The following is an 18,126-nucleotide window of genomic DNA, read 5'->3' as shown; positions in this document are numbered from 1 at the left end:
ACATCAAAAGAAAGGAGTAACCAAGTGTTTGGGCTTTTCATTGAGAACTTTTCACATTCCACAGAGCTCCTTGAGGAGAAGAGGGCAGAAGAAAGGCTTCCCACTGGAGGGCACAATGCTTCATCACACTCTCCACTGTTGTTTTTGAGGAGGACCAGTGACATTACAAATGAGTGAAGTCACTTGTGAATGAATTGGATTTAAGTGAGGCAGAGTTGCACAAATCCCAAGTTGCTTCACTCTCTCTTCCAGTCCTTGAAGAAGCCAGGATGACTGGCAATGGCCCAGGATACAGTAGATGACCTTCAATGTCTTGCCAAGCTCTAAGCGCTCCACAGTACCTACTATAGCCACTTTTATGGGCATTGGAACAAATTGTTCTCATATGCCTATTCTGCCAAGGACAGTCTTCACATGCTTGGGGTGGGTATCCCCCTACCTCACCAACAGGTTTAAAACCTGTCAGCTACCCTCGACTTGGTTTAACCCATCTGCCAAGACAGTTTAGTAGGGTGTGGCCAATGCACAGACCACAGCTTCTTGGAGCCACTCTTGGAGTTAAGAGTTGGGCGACAAGTGGACCCCAAAGGTGGACCAGAAGCCCATACGAAGCTAAGAAGGGCACTGTTCATTTGCGACTTTTAGCCACTACAGTATTGTACTGAAAGGCATCCTGACTGACCTAGAAGAGGTATCACAACTCCAGAAGTATATAATTTACACTCAGACAATGTAATCATCCATCTGACTTTGTAGCCACCAAAAAAAGCAGACTAAAAAAGGATGTACTATAATTTTTCATTTGTGTTTAAAAAGAACTCACTGCAAATGTCAGATATAATTGCAATCTTCACAATGTTTAATTTATTATAAGAGAATTTCTGTTAAAAGTATGAATTTTAATGTGATCATAAGATTTGACCTCTCAACACTTTCTATAAATCTAAAGCAAATTTTCAGCATAATAACCCAGTACAAGTAGTAAATATTCAAAATCAAATGTGAAATTGTTTCATTCTCTTCATTCTATATAGTCAAGTGACATTAAACAGAATCCTTGTCTCTGGAAATTAATGGTAAAGCTCTGCCCTGTGGGGACAACTCCACCCTGAGGCGGTTTCAATAACTGATGCATCCCTACCTAGAACTGTTATATCCTAAGAAAGTTCAATGACAACTGCCCACTTCCAGTTTCACCTCCTCAACAGCTGCCTGGCTTCCTCAAGGCGATTCCACCCTATCCCATTTCCAGCTACCCATTACGCTTTGTCTTCCACTAATAGAATGTAATCTTCTTGAGAACGGGGACCATCTCATTATCTCACTTTGGAATCCATTGAGCAGAACGCTGCCCACCAGAGAGCAAGAGTGTAGACTTAAGATATTAGAAGTATCTGGACTGCGTGATAATATCTATGCTACACAGTTGTACAAATCAATTCTGAAGGGATGCCTCAAAAGGAATCCTAAAAATTTCAACAAATTTATGATATCAGATTCAGAAAGGAACTTCAGACTTGTCTAATGTCTTGACCCAGAAATCCCTCTATAGCATCTCCAACAAACGGCCACCCAGCCTCCATCTGAAGACCTCCCTCTGGGGAGTTTCTGAAGATGCCCAACCTACTTCTGGAAACCTCTCCTTAGGGGACAGTTCTTCCTTCCTTTACATCTAATATTGTCCATCCACAAAGCAGAATGGTTCCCAGTTGCCCCTGCTGAGCCTAAGCAAGACAACTTGCATCACTCACCCACATGACAACCTTGCAAATAACTGAAGAATACCATAGCAACAAGGAGAAAAACCATTAATAACAACAGTTCAAGCTTATATGGCACCTGAAAATTTGCAAAGCACTTCATTTGATTCTCACAACCCCAAGAAGCAAGTTCTATAAGATAGCATTATTCCCACTTTACAGATGAAGAAACTGAGGATCCTTGAGGGAGATGCCATGCCCATGATCTCATAACTGGCAGAAGCAGGATTTAAACCCAAGTCTTTCTAGCTGTAAATCAATCACTCTATCCACTACATCACGATGTGTGGGTTCCAAATTATACAGTATATTTGCTATATTCCAATTTTCACTTATGTTCAAAATGCAGGCTGGTCTTCCTATTAGAAGACAAAGTAAATGCCCCTCCAATTTCCTTGTTATTAAGGAAAATGAACTCCCCCCCACACGCACACACAGGTATGGCTTCAGTGTGGAAACTCAGAAAAACAAAGGACCTGAAGAAGGGGAGGGAAAGCTTGACTTATGTCAAAAGACCATATATCTAGAGCTGAAAGGGCTCTTTGTGGTCATCATATCTGACACCCTCCCTCTCTATTCTACAGATGAGAAATCTGGGCCCCAGGAAAGTAGAGTGATTTGCCCAAGGACAGAGCTGGGATTCAAACTCGGCCAGCCCTGACTTTACACTGCTAGGTGTTTCTGGTAGGTAGAAAAAAAAAGAAAGAAGGACCCCCCCAGATTTGGGATTAAATACTAACTAGAAAAAGCACTTTCTGAATTGAAGAAAACTGAAAAACTTCCAAAGAGGAAGAAGTCATTTGATCTTCAAGAAAAAATGACCTGAATCCATAGCTGTAGTCAAGTGTTAAGCTACCCATGAGGGTCCCCAGAAGAAGAGATAAATGGTGGTGGTTGGAATTTCATGTTGAGGAGATACTGAGGCAGCTAATTTGTCTACTTGTCAATAACACAAAGTCCTACAATCTTCCAAAGCATGACAGAGAGCTTCCCAAAACTTGTCAAATTAAATGATGACTAATTCTGGTGATTCATGTGGGCATAACTGATACTGCCAATAAAGACTCTTGAAAGCAATGTCACAGACCTCCTTGGCTTTCTTCAAGCTCCAACAAAGCTTCCACCTTCAACAGGAAGACTTTTCCAACCCCTCTTAACTCAGGGATGGGAAACCAGTAGCCTCGAGATTATATGTGGCCCTTTCTCTAGTTCCTCAAGTGCAGCCCTTTGACTGAATTCAAGCATCCAAGTGAAATTTGGATTCAGTCAAAGGACTGTACTTGAGGACCTAGAGGGCCACACATGGCTTCAAGGCCACAGGTTCGCTATCCCTGTTCTAGTGCCTTCCCTTTGTTGATTATTTTCCATTTATCCTGTATAGAGCTTGTCTGCACATAGTAGTGTGCATATTGTCTCTCCTTTTAGATTCTGAACTCCTTGAGGGCAAAAATTATCTTTTAACTCTCTTTGTATCCCCAGTACTTAGAACAGCACCTGGTCCATAGTAGGTATTTATTACCTGCTTATTGAATGACTGAGAGTACCAAGTCTTAGGCAAGAAACTGAAATCTGGGCACAGATACTGCTTTCATTACTGTTACTTAGTTCAGTGGCTGGCACATAGTAGGCACTTAATAAATGTTTGTTGATTGATTGAGGCCAGATTTTGGATATCTGGACCATAGCTTGAAATATAGCAATGACAGGCTCCCAGAGTAGGAATGAAGTGTATCTAAAAAGGATTTAAATTGAAAAAGGAAAACAGAGAAAGAGATGTTTATCTGTTGAGCTGAATACCTTAACAGTTAGCTAAAAAGCAGGAAGATGAATAGTGGAAATGATGAGAAATTCACAGGAAGCAGCCCAAGAAGCTGGCCATCAATCAAACCCCTACCTTCTGATGGTTATATGCAAAAAGGGCCAAGTATGTAGATCAAAATAAATGATAGCTCTTAATGTAAGGAGATAAATTTGATCTGAGAGTTGTTGAAGAAACCCACAACTGAAATAGGGCTCTTTCTTAAAAAATAAAAGGGTATGGCTTTTGGAAAAACTTGGAAAGACTTACATGAACTGATGAAAAGTGAAGTAAGCTAAACCAGGAGAACAGTAACAGGAATACTGTATGATAATCAACTATGAATTACTCAGCTGTACTCAGCAATACAACAAACCAAGACAATTCTGAAAGCCGTATGATGAAAAATGCTATCCACCTCCAGCCAAAGAACTGATGCAATCTGAATGCACTGAAACTTACTGTTTGTTTTTAACTTCCTCTATTTTTCTTGGGTTTTTCTGTCCATTTTTTTCATACCATGACTCAGGGGTGGGGAACCTGCAGCCTCAAGACCAAAGTTCCCCACCCCTAGTTAAACTGCTTATTGAAGGAGGAGAGGAATTGAATTCCAGGCATAGGAGATTGCTGTTACACCAGTGTAGAGATGGGAGATAAACCCCAAGCACAAGGAACACAGAAAGAGTCAGTTAGGCTTATTATGAAATGTGGGAAGGAGGGAGTAACATAAAAAAAGACTGGAAAGATAGACTGAGTCTAGGCTGCGAAGTCCTTTAAAAGCCAAACTGAGGTGTAGATATTTCATCCCAGAGGTAATCAATAGCAACTGAGTTTTATTGAGTAGAGGAGAGGCATGTTCAGATCTGAGCTTCAGGAAAATCACTGTGGCAGCTGTGGACAACATGGATTCAGGACTTATGGCAGATAGACAATTAGTAGTCCTGGTGCGGTGTGATGAGGGATGGGACCAGGTAGGGGAGAGTGGGTTTTGAAAAGAGAGAAGTAGTCAGCTAGGAGAAAGGTCATGGAGGGAAAAATGGCAAGGTGGCTGCATCTGTGCAGCACATGAATCTGCCTAAGAGATGCTTGAATTTGTGAACTATACACACTTCCCTAAAAATTCCAATTCTGCCTGAAAAACCTTCTAAAACTTCAACTTAGTAGGAACCAGATACAACTACTGTACGAACTACTTCTTGCTCCCTTTCAAGTCAGATTAGATCTATTTCTTGTATTACAGTTACCCTTGCCCATGGGTTTTATCCCTGAATAGGCCCCATGAGGGCAATGACCATTATTAGACTGCCCAGCCCCCAGGGCAGAGCTCTGCCCAGCAAAGACAAAGAACACAAAGACGTTTGGTTCACTATTCTTCAATTTCCACATGCTTATTAGGAAGAGAAAATGATTTGCTCGAAATCAAAAAGTAATTCCGAATGGAAAAGCTCAACAACCACTGGCATTGTTGTTCTGGGTGGCTGTATTCAAACTCACCACTTAGTCATTCAAACTGCACTTGATCCAGGTCCTGATTAGCGCAAATAAAGACTCCCTTGAAGTGGTTGTATCTATTTGAATTCTCACTATATGATGTTATAACTTTGTGAAATATGATCATTGGTTCCAGTCCAACAGAAATACACTGTTCACATTTAAATAATGTTACCACTTCAGAGGATTCATTATTTGTATTGTTGTGATTACAACTGTGCATTAACTGTGAGTTATTATTACTGTATTCTACAAATCTTACCTCTCATTCAGTATAGATGGCCTCTCAGTTTACTTTAGCTAATCAGATTCCAGAATGCCTTGGATTGTGGTTCTTTTAAAGTTCTCCACCTGCCTAGCAGTGTGAAAAGAGACCTGATTAGGAGTCAGTAAGCCTGGGTTCAAATCTTGGCTCTGCCACTTACTACCTGTGCCCTTCACCAAATTATTCTACTACTTTTCTGGACCCTAGTTTCCTCATCTGTAAAATGGGGAGGTGTGGAGGTTGGATATTTTGACCCTTGGGGCTCCAAATCTACAATCCTTTGACATAGGTCAAACTTTACTTGTCTTTCATCAGATTCTTTTTCTTCTGTGCTTATACACTGAGATTGTGTGTGTGTGTGTGTGTGTGTGTGTGTGTGTGTGTGTGTGACAAAGATTAAATGACACAGTTTCTAACCTAATGAATATGGACAAATAACTGTAATACAAAATCTGTCATGGTAAGTATATAAGAGGAGAACAAAATGCTATGTGAATGATGCAAAACGCTGCCTCTTTTGAGATGAGAGAACAGTATCATTTCTGACTGAGGGAATCAGGGATGGCTTCATAGAAGAAGTTGGACCTGAAAGGATCTAAAAGGCAGATGTAAGGGAGGGAACTACAGGCCTAAGGAACTGTGTGGGCAAAGGCACAAAGGTAGGGAAGCCAGTCAGTCAACAACATTAAGCACCTACTATGTGCTAGGTACTGTGCTAAGGGCTGGATATGTACAGGGGATATAGTCCAGTTTGTCTAATGTGTAAAAGACATAGAGGGAAACAGTAGCATTAGGTAAGAATGTAAAGTAGATGATTCTGGATTGTGGAGAACAATATAGGAGTCAAAAACTCTACCAGTTCTGGTGAGAGGGCAGACCACCAGGTCTTACCATTACCACATACTGGCCTCTGTGCCCTAAGGAGGCATAGGAGACTCAGTAAGTAGAATGCCACACCTGAAGTCAAAGCTGGACTGACCCTGGGCAAGTCAACTTAGAACCCTCTTTGCCTCAGTTTCTTCATCTGTAAAATGAGCTGGAGAAGGAAATAGCAAACCACTGCAGTATCCCTGCCAAGAAAACCCCAAATGAGGTCAAACTGAAATGAATGAATAACAAGCCCTAAATATCCCCGGTACTGTCATCTGACCTACTGATGTAAACTAAGGACATTTTGGACATCGGCATCTACCCCACAGCTGAACTTTATTTTATGCTATATCTCCCTATAAGAGAGGAAGCTCCTGCAGGGCAAGAACTTTCTCACTTTTTTCTTTTTGTATCCTCAGTGCTTAGTCCATTTGTTGGCAATCTTAGGCACTTATTAAATGCTTTTCCACTCATTCATCATTCATTCATTCAAATAAGATGGCTTGTAATTTACGAACATATCAACTTACTTCTGGTCCCACAATAACCATGTAAACATTGGGCTCTTCTCGGTGCCACTCTTTAAGAAAAAGAAAAGAAAACTTTTAAAAATTGGTTCTCAGTGCAAATATGTTTAAGATGATTGTACAGGTATAACCTGTATTAAATTGCTTGCCATCTTGGGGAGGGGGTGAAAGAGAAAAAAAATCATAATTCAAAATCTTATAAAAGTGAATGTTGAAAAATAAATAAAGATCGGTTCTCAGTCATACCTAATTATACATGTAGGCACAATTTAGTTTAAAAATAAGAGCATAGTTTTATGCACAATGTGCTCTCTTTATTGACATCATTCTTCAATTAAAATTCCAGATGTGAACAATTGTTATATATCTGCATTTTTGCATCTCCCATAAGAAGCGGAGGTATTACTTCTAATTGATTCTTGTAGAAGACATTAATGCTTTAAATGAAATAATTTACAATCACTTTATAATTATCAAAACTGCAGATTAATAAGGAAGCTAAACATAATGCTGTACATTAGCAGCTCAATTTAGATCTCCAGAGATACTAATTAGCTTTGTCTCAAGGAATCCTTGTGATTTTTTTTTAATTCTCTTGCATCTGTTTTGTCAGCTACCCTTGAAAAGAAAGCACTGCTACCCTCATGAGGGAGCAAATAGTACAGATTTTAAAATTTACACAATTAAAGAATGTTGCAATTTGTCTTACAAAACTGTAAATCCAAGTGGTTTTCAGGGAGTGATATGTCATGTATTCGACGAACGTTAGCTTACAGCAAATTCCACAAGGGTTGTCAATATATTCAGACAAAGGAATATGATGAGCCCATATCTGGAAGCTACTGGGAATCCCCTATATGGGGGATTCTTCGAGTCTAGAGAAGCACTGTGTATGGCAGACCCAAAATAGATCATAGTGAGAAATGTGATACAAGGTGCTCTTACCATCCAGAACACCTACAAAGTACTCAACAATCTCAAGGACTGACTGCCTTCCTCACTTTTTCCTCAGCATTCTAGGCCATTTTATAGTGCACTTTATTATGGGAGGACCCAGTGCCAATTTTATATTGAACCAATGGGAAAATTAGCATCATGATAATATTTTTTCCTGTTTATAAATACTGATTCTGTAAAGGATACCTGTTTCACATTTGCTCACATGATAGCCTTGACATCATTAAAATGCAACACCCATTAGACTTTAACTATAGAAGTCCTTCAGACTCAAAGATTCAAGATTTGGGTACAGTTGTCCAGTCTGGAGGGTGAGTATCAGTCTTTTATTTCTAGAACCCAAATCATACTCATTCCCTCAGACCACTCACCAGAAATGTGGGCATTCTGCAAACTGCCCTGTGTCCATATTTGCTTTCCTTTCTCCTCCCCTACCATTTCCCCTTAGAAGAATTTATTATTTCTCTACTGTATTTAATGACTAATTATTGAATTAGGACCAACGCTTTTTTGCTTTTCTACTTCCTCATCCAAAAATCAACCACTTTGGGAAATCCTCTTCAAAAGCTTACCCAGTCAGGAAAGTTAAGATCTAATCAAAGACAACAAGGAAATTGTAAGTTTAGACAAACGGGTGAATTTTTGCTCATTATGTTTACTCAATCAGGTCTGGAAAAATGTGGATTCTCCCTTCCATGAGACAGGTGACACAGAAATTGATAAATCTCTTTGGTCAAGGATGGGTGCTCAGTGTCCCATACCTCAACACATTCATTGGAATATAGCCCAGTCACTCGTTGTAATATTCATTCTCTTTCATTACTTTTCAACCAATCAGAGTTGATTGTCAACCTCTGGAACACCCACTTTTCCAAGAGCATATAAGCCACGAGCCTGCCACCATGATTGTTTTTGGCATTCAAGAGTGCCACTGACCTCTTTTATTAACATGCTAGCGTTGTTAATAAAATGATTAAAAATTACTCAGAAACTCTTATCTCTCTAACTTTTTTAAATATCACATACTTGTTCTGGGAATAATCAGTATCACAATTGCTACCGGAAAGGGAGTAACTCTATGTGGTTCCACTTATAATCCTTGTAACTGACTAAATGAAAGCTCTTACTTCCCTGGCTATCACTTGCTGTTGTGTTGTACCCACCTAGTGGAATGTCAGTTTCTTGAGGGCAGAGACTCCTCATTTTTTAAGCTATACCCCTCACACCCAGCACAGTGGTTGGCACATAGCAGGCACTTAATACATACTTGGTGAATAGTGGCATGGTTGCTTGATAGTGACTGAATATTTACTGTACCATGACAGAGATTTATCTAAGCCCCCAGCTCTTACCCATTGGTCGTTCCTGCAGCCTATGGATGACTCAAGGAACAAACCCCAAGGCACATTTTCTGATTAAATGATTAGCAGTGTTAAAGACAAATTAGCCACTAATTGAGGCAATTTCTCTGATAGGATTTAAAGAACTGAAAGAGCTAGAAAATAAGGAGAAAGCTGAAGAAAAAATGGGCACTGTGGAAAAATTGAACCCACTGTTAAGCACTAGGTCAGAATCAAATATTTGAAGAACTGTCTGGCCCAAAGAATCTTTAGAACTTAATCCCCACTCGCATCCAATGAGATTGTCTTATGATTTTAAAAACAAAAATATTTAGTTACCATGTAAATCTTTTTCAACATGCCAAATTTTACTGAAAATTCTAATTATCCCTTTAAAACACAACAGGAAATTTAGTTGGGAATTATCGCTAGTCTTCTGTCATTCAATAATGAATATTTTTAGATTACTAAACTACATAGTCCATGGAAGATTACTGCCAATATCAAATATTTACCAGTTAAGGCATTTTTGATCTTGTGTAAAAATATCTTTGTTATTTATTTATTAACTTTAATATTTTCTTCCCACCTACAATTCACAGAAAAAAATTTAAGGCAGAACTGAAATGCTCCAACGAATTGCCCCAGTCATCAAACATTCCTTTTTCTCCTTGAAATACTAGTCTTCATTATTTTAGGGAAAACTCTATTCCTGCACAGGCAACAAGATTAAGGAGACCCCCTCCTACCACCTCTGGCTGGTTCACACCTTGTGGAATGCTGGGTCACTTATGGAGTCACTTTTGCTCAATTCTGAAGGATTAGATCCTTAAGTCAAAGCTGCATCAGAGAGTCTTGGACACTGAACCAATCATCAGGGAATGCTAACCCCAAAGAGTTAAGTATTTCAGAGCAGATGTTTCCACAGAAGAAGCCAGGGATCTCAGCACTACATGCAGCTTGCTTTAGTCAAAGCAGAGCAGAGAGCCCTGCTGCTTACCCCCTTTACAAACAGAAGGCAGAACGCATTCCCCAGAGGATAAGAAGCAAGTAGTATATTGGGAACACCAAGAGATTTATCCAACTCTTCTTCTATAAACAAAAGAACAGAAGGAATGCACCTGTAAGAAACCTACCTGAGAAAGCATCCACCAAATAAAGAGGATCTTTGACTCGTCTAAGTCCGCATATCAAAATAAATATGTGCAAATTGTCTGCACGTTGGTTGATCTCTGCAAGAGAATATTTGAAACATTTTTATCACTGTGAAAAGAGAGCATCTTTTCCCCCTGTAAAATAGCTTTAACACTATGGAATATAGGCACAAAGTTATAGAAGACAGATGGCTTCATAGTTTTCACTGGCCCTCACTAGTCTTTCTCACTTGTCTTTTGCTTCTAGGTCAGATTTTCCTGGGCCCTATTTCTCTTCCTGTTTATAAGACTGGTATGTGATGCACACGTACCATGCTAGTTTCATTTCATGCTAGAGAAGATGGAGTTCAGGGACAGGAGGAAGGTGGAAGAGGGGGGTGGGAGAACTAACCCTAGTTATTTCTTTTTTAAAATATATTTTTATTCGTATGTTTTATTTTTGCATCATCTAAATTTTTTCCATATCCTACCCCTGTCACCCTTCCAAGAGCCTCAGTATTTCTTACAGAAGATATTCTGAACATTCCTTTAATTTGGCTACTTAGATTCCATTTGTAAAAACCAGGAAAACAGGAGACTTGTACACACAGAAAGGCCTCCAGTTTATGAACAGGGAAGAAAGGATGTGCTCTAAGTTCACTGCTAAGTCAATTATTTGCAACCTCAAATGCATTTTCTCACAGGATGGGGCCCAGGCCTGTAATTTCACTGATAGAGGGAATTCCCAGGTGAGGAAACTCTCTCTACCAATGCAGGTATGTACCTTCTCATGTTAGAGAATTGCCCCAATAGACCAAAAGATTAAGTGACTTACCCAGGATCACAGAGGTAGTATATAGCAGGGGTTTCCCTTACTTCAACACCAACTCTTTATCCACTATACCACTGCTGTCCCTTTCTCATAAAGTCATGTTTAAAATAAGGGTCAGAGTCCCAAAGAGGCTCACAGAAACCTCCCCAACCCATAAAGCACCTACCTGACCAAAGGGGATTTCTATAAGGAAATGTGTTCCAATTAAAGATGCTAGTATGCTATATCCTTTTGTTATGAGAATAGAAACTCTCCCCCGATACCCTACCTGCTTTCCTATAAACCATTCCACTTATGGCACTGGAAATAGTTACTGCTGTCTTCCATTCTGGAAAGCTTGGGGTATAGTGGTTTGAAAGCTGAGTTTCAGGGTAAGGTGCAGGTTGGGAATTAGGATGAACAAAGGGTTAAGCCAAGTGAATGAGAAGGATTAGCTAAAACAGGCTCTGAATCTGTGGGTTCTGTCTCACTCCTTTGGGCATCATCTACCATTCCTTCTTCACAGAAGTTAGTCAATTGCATTACCCAAGCCAGCCCAACCCCAACCCCTTCTCACATACCAAAAAAGGAACCAGAGGCATTTCAACATAACTTCCTTCTTTCTTTTCCCTCTCCTAATTTACCCAAGACAGGTTCTTCCCACACACAGACAATGCTCTACCACTGGATGAAATTAACAAGCCCAGAACCAAGGCTAAGAGAAATGGAAAGAATTGAAATAGAGGAAATGGATGAGCAAGAATGTAGGAGTGGGATCTTGTTTTGAGAAGAAGGGGAAGTAAGTAGAGAAAAGTCACCTTTCCCTTCTAGCTAGGTCATTCATTTATCTAACCTTTAAAAGAACCCAGGCTAGATGACTTCTGAGGTCCTTTTCAGATCTAAATCTATGATTCTATGATCCCATAATTCTGGTATCAAAAAAAGTGCTACCTATTCACCTATACAAGTACACAAACATATATCCATACACAATCACACAAAAAGAAGACAAAGATATACCGAATGCTTGGATAAAAGATTCCATTTCAGGCTGACGTTACTGGCATTTTTAATATTAACTAAATTAAAACTTCAGATTTTTTAATTTGGATACCACAATCCTCCATAATTGGTCTTTAAAATACATAAGAAAAAAGGATAATTACAATGACCATTTTTTGGGCTATGAAACCTGGACAATCTCCTATCGTTTCTCTCTCGGCAAAACTTAATTTTCCCTGTGCTCATGATCCACAAAATAAGTGTTCTCTTTGCTTTTCAGTCTTCAGGGTGAATACATCTGCCTTGGAATTCAATCAAGGCTATTGAAACTACTCTGACATAAGCACAAAAGCTAAAAAAATTAATTCATAACCAGCCTTGCTGCTATTTCTTATTCAAATGTGAAGCTGAGATGAATTTCTTACAAAAGTCACCTTTTTTGAAGAAAAAAAAGTCTAAGCTGTTTTCATAGTACACAGTGCCTCTATTAAGTATTGATGTTTCAACTTGGACCCCGAATTCTATCTCTAAATAGAAAGTATTGTACTATATAAATTTCCCCCCCTACACTCTGAGTTCCTTGGATATGAACATAAAAATCGAGGCTTGATGATGATTTTCAGTCAGTTTGACAAAGTTAATTGTGTATCATCTGGATTTGGAGACATGAAAAAAAACCATCTCTCTTTAATAGGTAATAAGGGTAGAAGACAATCTCCAAGAACACAAAAGGCAAGGAAGGGTCTAAGCATGTGTTGGTTAATCTGGGGCAATGCAGAACTATCAATGTTTATACATGGAAAATTTTCAAGAAATAATGGCAGAATGAATATTTCATATGATATAATATATTAAAATTAATGTATTTGATTATGATACTAAGTAGAAAAAAAACCCTGACATGTCTCCTTTCTCAGAATATTCCCCCATATCTTCATGAGAAGAAAATAAGGCACACACAAGTCAGCATCCAAAGAAATCTCTTATCTCTAATACAGGAAATATGAGAAGATTCTGCAACGCACGTTTACCTTAATCTCAAACATGAGGATACGGGAAAGAAATGTCCCTTCCCTGATGGCAAGGAAGACTTAGCTGCTAGGCCCAATTGGGTTCAAAAACCCAAGTCCATATATGCCCTTGAGTATGTATAGCCAATTGGGCAAGTTTTTTATGTGTCCTAGACCTCAAACCCTATCAAACCAATTGCAAAGCTACTTGGACTACCTCCCTCTCCCAAGGGATTAGATGAGAGTTATTATGTGGGCCACAGCCTACCCCATACTTTACAGTTCTCCCAGTACAGGCAGTGAGTTAGGTGGTGTGTTCTTTACTGGAAGAGGGAATTAAAAAGATAATGAAACTGGACATCTGATGAGAAATTGAAACAAAAGCTACCTGTCATCTTTGTATTTTTATTTTTTTTTACTTCAAAGAACAGAAATACAAATTGTAGGTGATTTTTTTTGTATTAAACTTAACAAATGCAGAATTCTTATTTTCTATTCAAGTTGGGTAATACATAAGCAGCATTTTCAGGAATATCAAGATAGTGGTTAGAAAATCCTGATCTAGCCACCAAAGCATTTAAGCTTCCCTGATTTTAGCATCAATCCTTGGTTTGCAGTTATAGCCTTAGAGTCCCTAAGATCCAATCCAGCTCTACGAAAACTCATTCATGTCATTTCTTTTTATTTAGAAAGTAACTAAAATATCCTGTACTGAGAAGCTGAATAACTTATCTGATCTTATTTCTTCATTTCAAACTATAACAAGATATATTTTTCCAAATATATTTTTTTTCATGTCTTGAAATTCCAGTTCATCACTCACACATCTATAAGTTTCTTTCATAGATTGCCACTTGCTGGAAAATAGTATTTTTCTCTTCAAGAGTCCATTGATCCTAGAGGGTTTTATCAGCCTCCAAAGTTGGTTGGTTTCAACAAAGAGTACGGCACTGAAAACCTTCTTTTACAGTCTGGATAAAGGGGATGCTAGATCATTTGATGCCTGAATAATTATCAAATATGTCATTGTTCCAAGTATTTTTTAAAGGCAAAACATATTCAACCATGTGTTGTTTTCAATACACTGCACTGCCTCTTGGCACTGGAATTAGAATAAAAAGCCCGGAGTTTCAGTCCTAGTTCCGGCATTGGTGGCAAAAATATAGGCAGGTCACCTAACCTAAGTAGAGTTTCCTTACTTTCAAAATGCAAATAATAATATTTATTTGTTCTATGAGTTTACGTATGCGGGAAAACAATTGGTTATCATAAAGCATTTGATACATGAGTATTTATGTAATTATAATTGACTCTCTATAAACCTCTTTGGACCTGAGAGCTTTCCCTTCATAGTGCCAAGTTTCCACTTTGGCCGCTATACCAGTGTCTAATGCTGCAGTATTTATCAGTTACGTGATCCAACTAAACATTGCAATGCTTTCTAACCATTTCCCTTTTGCTATCTCTTTTCTATGTAGATTTTGTCTTTCATATATTTTTTTAAAAGATAATACCAACATATTAAAGTCACCAGCCAAGAGAATATTAGAGTCTAAAATCAATTTCTGAGTTAAAAAAAAATAAAATAATAAAACTTCTGAATCTACTGTTTTCCAGGCCCATACAAAGTAACCCCAAATCAAGTTGCCTGTTAGATGGGGAATGACTCAGAAGTCAATTTCATAAACAGAAATTGACTAGAGCCAACTTTTCCCCTGGAAGCTATACGCAGCATTCTCTCTGGGTTTTTGATTCTGTAGATAACTTGACATACTGTTACAAGGACATAAGAAACTTTGTGCACTCCAGGCAAAATGTATCGTTTTTACTGAGTTTGAAATGGAGAATGCATGGATTTGAGAGTATATCCTAAGTAGCGTCACCTTGGGAAACTGTAACAAGGCCACATAACAGCCATATACTACCTAAAATCAACCCAGGTTTTACGGAAAGAAAAATAATAGTGCAGCGCAGTGGGAGTGGACCAATCTGGATCTGATTCCTGCCTCTGCCACTTACTCTATGGGTAACTTGGGTGACTAGGTGGCACCATAGTGCACAAAGCATGGGGCATGGAGGCAGGGAGATCTGAATTCAAATTTGACCTTAGACACTTAGTAGCAGGGTGACAAGTCACTTAACCCTGCTTGCCTGTTTCCTCATCTGTAAAATGAACTGAAGAAGGAAATGGCAGACCGTTCCAGTATCTTTGCCAAAAAAACTCCAAATGGGGTCACAAAGTGTCAGACACAACTGAAAAATGACAAGAACAAAAACCTGGGCAAGTCACATTCCTTTTCTGGGTAGTAGTAGTCTTTAATCAAAGACTACGAAGTTCTATCTCTTTCTAGCTCTAAATTCATGATCCTATGAAAAATCAATTTTAAAACAATAATGAGCTCCTAAGGAATTTAGGAACTAAAGTTAGGCAAATGTGAGCTTCTGAAGTGAAAATTCTAAGGAAAGAAGGAAAGAGTAATCTATTCCACTACAATCCACTGTAGTTCTTGGTATTTTAAATCATTTCACTTGTCAAGGAACCATCTTGAGTTTATTTGATCAGGTGTGTTGTAAGTGAATTAAAAAAAATCCATGAGGAAAATATAGAGCTGTTACACCACACAGGATTTATAGGCATTCCAAAGGGAAATGTTCTAGGGAACATGTAATTAGTTTAATGTCTATAAACAGATCTTCTGATGAGCACAGTTAGTAAATGCACCCCATGAGAATTCAGAGTAAGGGCACCTGACCTGCATTATTGGTTCTTAATTTGATGGTAGCACTGATAGTTAGGATCCATTTAGCACAAGCAAGGTAATTTAATACTTAGACAAAATTGAGTCTTATATTTGTTATCAATGGCATATGCAGGATGTGTATGTAAATGTATGTACATGTTTATATATTTATGTATATATGTATATATTTTATATATTTGCATGTATATATAAATACATATGTATGTATAAATATATTTTGTGTATTTATAGGCCAATAATTTTAAAAATAATTCTCCTAAGGAAGGAAGTAGAAAAACGTAAGAAAGCTGAGAATATAATAAATGGGAGACAGATGTTTAAAGAGCATACAATAGAGACACTAACTCATGGCCACATACCCACTCTAACTATGCTAGGTATCAGTCTGCTAGGCAGTTTCCTTCTCATGCCTTGACTTCTCAATTGTTAATATTGGCCAAATACCCACTCTAATTATACTTGGTTTCATTCTGCTAGGCATTTCCCTTCTCCTTCTGCCTTGACTTCTCAATTTTTAGTATTTCCAAAGAATTCTTGGTGGGGGTACCTGCCCTAGAAATAGTCAATTTTCTCCTAAGAGGAATTGCTAATTTCGGACTTTTACCTACATCTACCATTTACGTTGCCTGAATGTAATGTCAACTCGGAGTGACATTCCCAAAGTACATGCTACAAAAGCTTCTCAGCATTCCACAGGCTCTGGAATGATGGAAAACATGGAGGAGATACCCATGTCATCATCTCCAGAGTTTGAAATACATCAATGACTGATAAGAAAGATTACAGGAAGTCATTTGGTTATAAAAAACCACTTGCAAGAATAACTTTAATTCTATTTTCAAGCTATTATCAGGCAGGCTCAAATAGGATGGTAATTCAGCTAAGTTGTCTAAATGTTTTAAATAAATCTGAAATTTCACTCTAACAGATGTTTAAGATCATGTATTATTGAACATACTACAAAAGAAAATGTTTTCAAAAGAGCCTTTTAAAAATTTTGGCTATTTTTTTTTAATTACTGAACAGTGATGCTCAGAGACAATCCACAGTGAGATTATAGGATTTGATGATGAATTATTCTATTTTGGACAATAGTTAACTTCAAGGGTGTTGTCATTGTGTTCTAAGAACATGATGGAGGCTGAATGCAGATTGAAGCATACTATTTTAGGTTTGTTTCTTCATGGTTTTTTTTTCTTTCATTCTGTTTCTTCTTTCACAACATGACTAATATGGAAATATGTTTTACATGATTGCGCATGTATAATCTACATCCGATTGCTTGCATCTTGGTGATGGGGAGAAGAAAGAGGGAGGGGGAAAAATTTGGAACTCAAAAATCTTATAAAAAATGAATGAAAATTGTCTTTAAATGTAATTGAAAAAAATTAAATACTAATTACATTAAAAAAAACACAACACACTGATCAATTTAAATGGGCAGATGAAGCTTGAGAGACAACACACATTTACTGATATGACCAAGAAGCTACGTAATGTTGGTACTTTGTAAGGCTGAGAGCAGAAGCTACTGTAATTCATGTAATTGATGAACGTACTACTCAAATGTTTTCTAACCAGAGGATCATAGAATCATTGATTTAGAACAGGACGTGACTCTAGGCTATTCTAATTCAACCCTTTCATTTTATAAATGAGAAAACAGCAGCCCAGAGTCAGGAAGTATGAGGCGCTGGGATCTGAAACCAGCACTGTCCACATATGGTGAAGGATTTTTCTTATTAATGAAACCTTATGTTCACATGTAGCATGGGACGTAGGTTTCCAATGTTGAGGTGTGAAAACTGTTCAATTTGAAATGAGTGCATTTAAAATGGTTGCAGGCCCAGAAAAAGAATTTACAATTTAACTTTCGCTGTCCTTAGGCTTCGCCTTTTGCCCAGCTTGTACTAGTCCTGATTTGCATCTCTAGAGAGGAAAATTGGAGGTAGATGGGGTGGGGGGTGAGGTGTGGGGAAGGGAGATAGAATTAGCACATAGGCAGTTTTATAACTCAAGTTACATGTTCAAAGTCAAATTTAATGGGCAGCTAGGTGATGCAGTGGATAGAGCACCAGCCCTGGAATCAGGAGGACCTGAGTTCAAAACCAAGCTCAGACACTTACTAACTGTGTGACCCTGGGCAATTTACTTAACCCCGACTGCGTCCAAAAAAAGTGATACAAAGTCAAGTTTACCTCTTTGGCTGTGTTACCAACATTGCTAATTTCACATCTCTAGGACAACTGTGAGGCACACATAATCCAAATAAAATATAACTGAGAGTTATTGGCTATTTTTTTTTTAAAAAGAGCCTACTTATTTATAGAGATCTCTGTTAAAGAATAATGTAAACACCTTGATTCTATTTGCTTATATCTCATTGTTTAGGTTCAGTTA

The 18,126-nt window shown here is 38.2% G+C and overlaps 1 protein-coding gene across 3 annotated transcripts in view; it reads right to left on the bottom strand.

The window, feature by feature from the left end:
• Window positions 1–18,126, bottom strand: part of GLT1D1 (glycosyltransferase 1 domain containing 1) — a 108,128-nt gene that overhangs the window by 45,306 nt on the left and 44,696 nt on the right. For all 3 annotated transcript variants that reach the window (XM_072600722.1, XM_072600720.1, XM_072600721.1), the window contains exons 7-8: window positions 10,145–10,240; window positions 6,715–6,764 (exon numbers count right to left, since the gene is read on the bottom strand). In XM_072600722.1, the coding sequence (XP_072456823.1) occupies window positions 6,715–6,764; window positions 10,145–10,240 (146 nt within the window). The remainder of the gene's footprint in view (window positions 1–6,714; window positions 6,765–10,144; window positions 10,241–18,126) is intronic.

Source organism: Notamacropus eugenii, chromosome 4 (genome assembly GCF_028372415.1).
Source record: "Notamacropus eugenii isolate mMacEug1 chromosome 4, mMacEug1.pri_v2, whole genome shotgun sequence".
Classification (NCBI taxonomy): Eukaryota; Metazoa; Chordata; class Mammalia; order Diprotodontia; family Macropodidae; genus Notamacropus; species Notamacropus eugenii.
The sequence above is the reverse complement of the archived record's forward strand: the minus strand, read 5'-3'. Positions and strand labels throughout refer to the sequence as shown.